The sequence below is a fragment of the Suricata suricatta genome, chromosome 11 (assembly GCF_006229205.1).
Source record: "Suricata suricatta isolate VVHF042 chromosome 11, meerkat_22Aug2017_6uvM2_HiC, whole genome shotgun sequence".
NCBI lineage: Eukaryota > Metazoa > Chordata > Mammalia > Carnivora > Herpestidae > Suricata > Suricata suricatta.
In genome coordinates, this window is record NC_043710.1 from 51,595,629 (window position 1) to 51,601,270 (window position 5,642).

General features: G+C 36.9%; 1 protein-coding gene across 1 annotated transcript; it reads left to right on the forward strand.

Annotated features, from left to right (window-relative positions):
* The first annotated feature begins 3,304 nt into the window (after nucleotides 1-3,304).
* Nucleotides 3,305-4,237, forward strand: LOC115272559 (olfactory receptor 51G2-like). The gene has a single exon (XM_029915599.1). The coding sequence runs from the start codon at nucleotides 3,305-3,307 to the stop codon at nucleotides 4,235-4,237; it is 933 nt and encodes a 310-aa protein (XP_029771459.1).
* The last annotated feature ends 1,405 nt before the right edge of the window (nucleotides 4,238-5,642 follow it).

A 5,642-nucleotide genomic window follows, 5' to 3' on the forward strand; every position in this document is an offset into this window, starting at 1 on the left:
CATTCCTTATGATTTTCCCACTCCTTTCTTGAGGGTCAATGGGCAGCATGCCTCATCGGCAGTAACACCCATCCTGCCTCCTTATGTACTCACATAGACACAGAAAGAAGGAAACTTAAACTCTTGCCAAGGGTTTCTTTTTCCTATCGAATCATAATCAGTGCTGTCACTATAATCATCATCATCAACACTGTCACCATGATTATTAGCTGTATCAATTCATATTTAAAGTTAAAGTTTTTTTCAGTCCATCTCCATAGTATTTGAATTTTTTGAAGTACTATAACCTTTTTAAATTGATATAATATGGTCAGGTCAGCATCAATCTTAAACAGCATTATTACATGTTTCTCTGTGGCTTTTTTCCTTCCTTTTTCTTTTTTCTTTTGCTATTTCTTGTACATGTGTGTGTGTGTTTCTGTATGGGTGTGTGCGCCTATGCCATCTGTTAAACAACTGTTCTCTCTACCATAAAACGCAGATACAGTGAAAAAAATAGGTTAACATGTTAAAAAAAAAAGACAAGCACAAGGTCTTTCCCATATAACCTATAATTAGTAAAATAATATGAGGAAAACAAGCCTGTATAGTTCCTTTGATACTGTGCACAAAATCAAGACATTAGTTGGATAACATTTCTCAGAAGTTATGTATATTAAAATCCTACTTAGGATGAAAAGTACTGCAAATAATAGAATAAAAGTAAGATTTCTTTATGCCTTATACAATGGCAGAAGAAAATAGCCACATAAATTTGATTGATTTGGGGAGCCACTCATGGTTCTTATGGGAGGCAGACATGATTCAATGGGGAAACCTCAAAAGAATTCAGATACAGGCTGGTAAACATGCACACTCACACACACACACACACACACACACACACACACACACACACACACCTGCCTGTTCCTAGACATAATTTTAGGAATTTTTTTATGTTTATGATCCCAAAGTACTGACTTACTATGTGTGGTGGCAAACTGGGTATCCCTCTTGTTCTTAACTGAAATTCTAGGAGATGTTTTAAAAGGTAATTCTTACCCATAGATTTTAATTCCTCTTCAAATCTGTTTGTATAATGAGACCAAGGCCTGTGGAATGCTGCTTTCTTTTGAGGTCTTAGTTCACTGTACTCTTTCTAAGATGTAAATTTTTATGACTCAGCAGATCTACAAAATGAGAAATAGAGACGTTAGACAAAGCAGCAGATTATCAGTAGTATGTATGGAATGCCATGCCATCATTATAGGAAGAATTCTTGGGATGTGATTTACTAAATGTGTGACCCTCAACTTCTGAATGTTTTTGTGGCCAGCAACACAGACTCAGGCAACTTATTTGTTTTCCTTAATATAGCAAAGAAACATGTAGCACTTTCCTGCAAAATATTCTTATTAGCAAATATATCTGAGAAGATTCTATGTTAGGCTGGGTTATAAATTCTTACTGTGAATCATCTCATCTATTTCTCACACAACTCCTATGTAATAGATATTATTACTCTTACTATCCATAATGTATAGGTACAAAACCTTAGCTTAAAGAGATCAAATTAATTGCCCAAGACCATACAACTACCAAACCCAAGCAGAACCTATGTTTTTATTTGTTTATAATGATATTGTTAATTAAGGAAATCAGCACTACTATGGCAAAACTTACTTTCCTCCACTGAATTAAACTCTGTCTTGCTACATAATAGCTATTTCTGAAGAAAGGTGCTTTCCTTCTAGAAGCTTGATACTTTATCAAAAAAATAATAATAAAAAGGAATTTTTCCATAAGGGTTGCATAAGTTTTATGGAGATGATCATGAAAAGCATTAGAGTCTCAGAGGTATAGTATTATTCCTTCCAGTAGAAGTTAGCTGTAGTTCACAAACAGGGAAATAACCTTATTGAAAAGAAAAAAAAACACATTTCTATGTAATGAACTGACCACAATGCAACTAAGACCATCTTTTAAAAATAGAAACATGATCATGCTGTTGACCATCTCAAACACACACACATATACATGCATTCAAAAATAATGCCCATGCGTGTATTTATTTAGTAATAGTATAAGAACTTCTGTAAATTAGTTACCTCTCCAGACTTGCTTCATAATGCTTTTTGTATCAAGCCTTTATCCATATCCAAAATCTATTCTGAAAATTTTATTATAAATTCTAAAATGTTTCACCCTCTCCTTTGCCTTATGGCTTTTCTCCCTTTTTGGAATTCTCCTTTCCCGCCACACAATCCTGTGTGCACATTTTTTCTCACCTTTAGGATCCCTTATATATGACCTTAAATATTAACTCCGAGGGAGCTTTCCCCAATACATGATACGTGTACTTCCATAGCATAGTAGTTTGGTTCACTTTATATTTTAACTACAAAGGATAATATTTAAGATGGGCTGGTTTGTAGGCACATAATCATTTTTAAATGCTTAAGTGTTAAAAATAAAGTTATAAATTTAACCAAATATGAACCTCCCGGCAAAAGAAAGTGGAAGATCATTTTCTTAACTGCTCCTCATTAAAATAAATTAAAAATGTAAAAAATTCAGAGGTCAGAAGCAATGTAGTCACTAGCATGTAGCTAGTGTCAGATTAGTAGTAGAATATGAACTTCTTGGACTCTAGTCTTACTCTTTGATCCACACCTTTAAGATGAAGTTGCGAAAGAATAAAGATGCAGAAATAATAGTGTCATCATTTTATCCTAACAGGACCCTGGGAATATGTGCTGATAAAGATCCTAATATGATCAGGGATGTGAGGCTGTTCTCACTGCAAAGACAGGAACTCTTTATGGATGACATTCATATTTCCCTAACTTTCAGCATCCATTGCTTTAATGGCCCAGAAGACAGCTAACAAGCTTAAGAATAAGGAGTGGTTTTCCCACTTTTGACCTATTTCCCTTAGACTTTCATCTCTAAACTGGTTTTAGATTATCCTCCCCTAGCAACCATACCGCAACCATACCCCACTTTATATGAAATAAAAATGGAAGAAAAATTTAGAGACTGTTTTCAGATGGTTTTTCATGTCTTAATTAAAATAGTGTTACAAGTGGAAACTAAATAGCTCATATGAGTTTCTTATTATGGCCTCTTGTCCAAAAGTTTACTAGTGACTTGGTGTTTCTCTTTGACTACAGCTTTGATTAGATGGTGAAGAGGACTTGTGTTGTCAACAGCACAAGCACAGAATGTAAACTTCAAAAAAAGGATCATGGTGATGGGGTGCTAATCCAGATTCTCTTAATCTAGAAAGATTTGTTGATTCCTGTACTCCAAATGGCACATCATGGTCTTCTTCAATGGTAGTAGCTATAGACCTTTTCTTCTGAGTGGATTCCCTGGTCTGGAAGACTCACATCCAGTGATTTCCATTTTGTTTTGTGTCCTCTACCTGATTGCCCTAATAGGTAACATCACCATCTTAGTGGTTATAAAAGTGGAAGAGTCACTTCATACACCCATGTACCTTTTTCTCTCCATGCTAGCTGCCAGTGACCTGGGACTCTGTGCTGCCACTCTGCCCACCCTTCTCAAGCTTTTCTGGTTTAATGTTCGTGAAATAGACTTTGATGCCTGCCTCATCCAGATGTTCTTTATCCATGTGTTTTCCTTAATGGAGTCAGGCATCCTCCTCACCATGGCTTTTGACCGCTATGTGGCCATCTCCAACCCACTCAGGTACACTATGATTTTGACTAATTCCACCATTGCCAAGATAGGTGTGGGGCTTCTGCTGCGGGCTGTGGCTGTCATCCTCCCAGGACCCTTTCTCATCAAGCGACTGACGTTTTGTAAGGCTAATGTGCTCTCCCACTCATACTGCCTGCACCCAGATATCATCAAGCTCTCCTGCTCTGACCACCGAATAAATAGCATCTATGGCCTCATCATCATTCTCATCACCTTTGGCATGGACTCTGTACTCATTCTCCTCTCTTATTTGAAGATTCTGATTACTGTGCTGGGCATTGCCTCCCAGGAAGAACGATTCAAGGCCCTTAACACTTGTGTCTCCCACATCTGTGCTGTGCTGCTGGTCTATGTCCCTATGCTGGGGGTATCCATTATCCATCGCTTTGGGAAACATGTTCCACCTGTGGTGCACATTATCATGGGTTATATATATCTGTTGATTCCTCCTGTCCTCAACCCTGTTGTATACTGTGTTAAAACCCAAGCGATACGTACCCGTATTCTAGGGAATCTACTGAAATCATAGCTGAAGTACTTTAGGGTCACTTAGTATTTCTAGAATAATTCTTATGAAATTAACTTCTAACTTGAGCAAACAATATATATATCACTGAGAAACATTCATATGTCCACAGTCCCCATATACATACTCTTCCAGAAGTTTTTAAAGATAGTAACAATATATTATGACCTTTCATTTCCCTCAAAGATAGATGATAAATAATTGTACAAGTAAAGAGTGACTTCTCAATCATCTATTTTGCCAGGAAGCCCCAATATCAATGGAAATTAGTGGATTAGTTGGAAGATCTAAGATGTAAAACATAAGGCATCCAGTAGAGGCCATGCTATCACCTGACTCCATTTGCAATTTATCTTCCAATGATATCTCCCACAAATGTCTTTTCTGTGATTTTTTACTATCCATCTTTGAAATTATAATTAATTTTGTCAGTTTCACTTGCGAGAGACCTTTAGCTATTACTTTACACATGTATTAATCTATTTTACCATGCACAGGCCCAAACTTCTTTGATACCTATAGGCACACATGTAACACCTAGAAAAGTAGCTAAAAATTATAGCAGACTGAAAACCTGACATGAATTGGTGTTTTGGCATGGCAGATACTACTCTTTGTCTCATATTTTTTATTTATTAATGAGAATTCTGCTGATTTGTGAAATTATGTAACTAAGCTTATGTAAAAGTAGGCTATTGACTTTCAGTCGCTTTTGGGGAGTGTGCTGCTGAGAATATTTGATAGAGGAAAGGTACTTTTATTTGAACAGGATTCAGTTTCAATCATTTTTGCCTCCAAGGAGTTATTAAAATAATGACAAAAAGAGAGGAAGAGGAATTACCGTGCTGCTGGTTGGTTGCATTTGCAGCATGTCCCACCAGGAAGGAAATCGTTCATGAGCCAGGACATCAAGTTCTTAGCGGCTATAGGGTCTTATGTATTCTTCTCTCTCAAGGTTTGCTGATTTCTATGACTTTCCTATACCTACTGAAGGAACACAAACAAACAAACAAATTTCTGTAAAATTATGTTTATAGAGATTTCTTGACAGGGGTGCACAGGAAGCTCAGTCAGTTAAGCATCTGACTTCAGCTCAGGTCATGATCTTGTGGTTTGTGAGTTTGAGCCCCATGTCCAGCTCAGTGCTGACGGCTCAGACCCTGGAGCCTGCTTCAGATTCTGGGTCTCCCTCTCTCTGCCCCTCCCTTGCTTGCTTTCAGTCTCTTTCTCTCTAAAAAGTAAATAAAAAACATTTTAAAACTTTAAAATGTTTAAAAATCCATAAAAAGGAATTTCGTGGTATTTCTAAATTGTTGTATGGTAAAGTAGGACCTTGATATTTAACTATCGCCTCGCCTGTGCCTGTAAACAATCTGCTGCCATCATTAGACACTGTTTAAGCACTCTG

What these genes read in the sequence shown, in the direction of transcription:
- LOC115272559 (XM_029915599.1), top strand. Translation starts at nt 3,305, where the DNA reads ATGGTCTTCTTCAATGGTAGTAGCTATAGACCTTTTCTTCTGAGTGGA.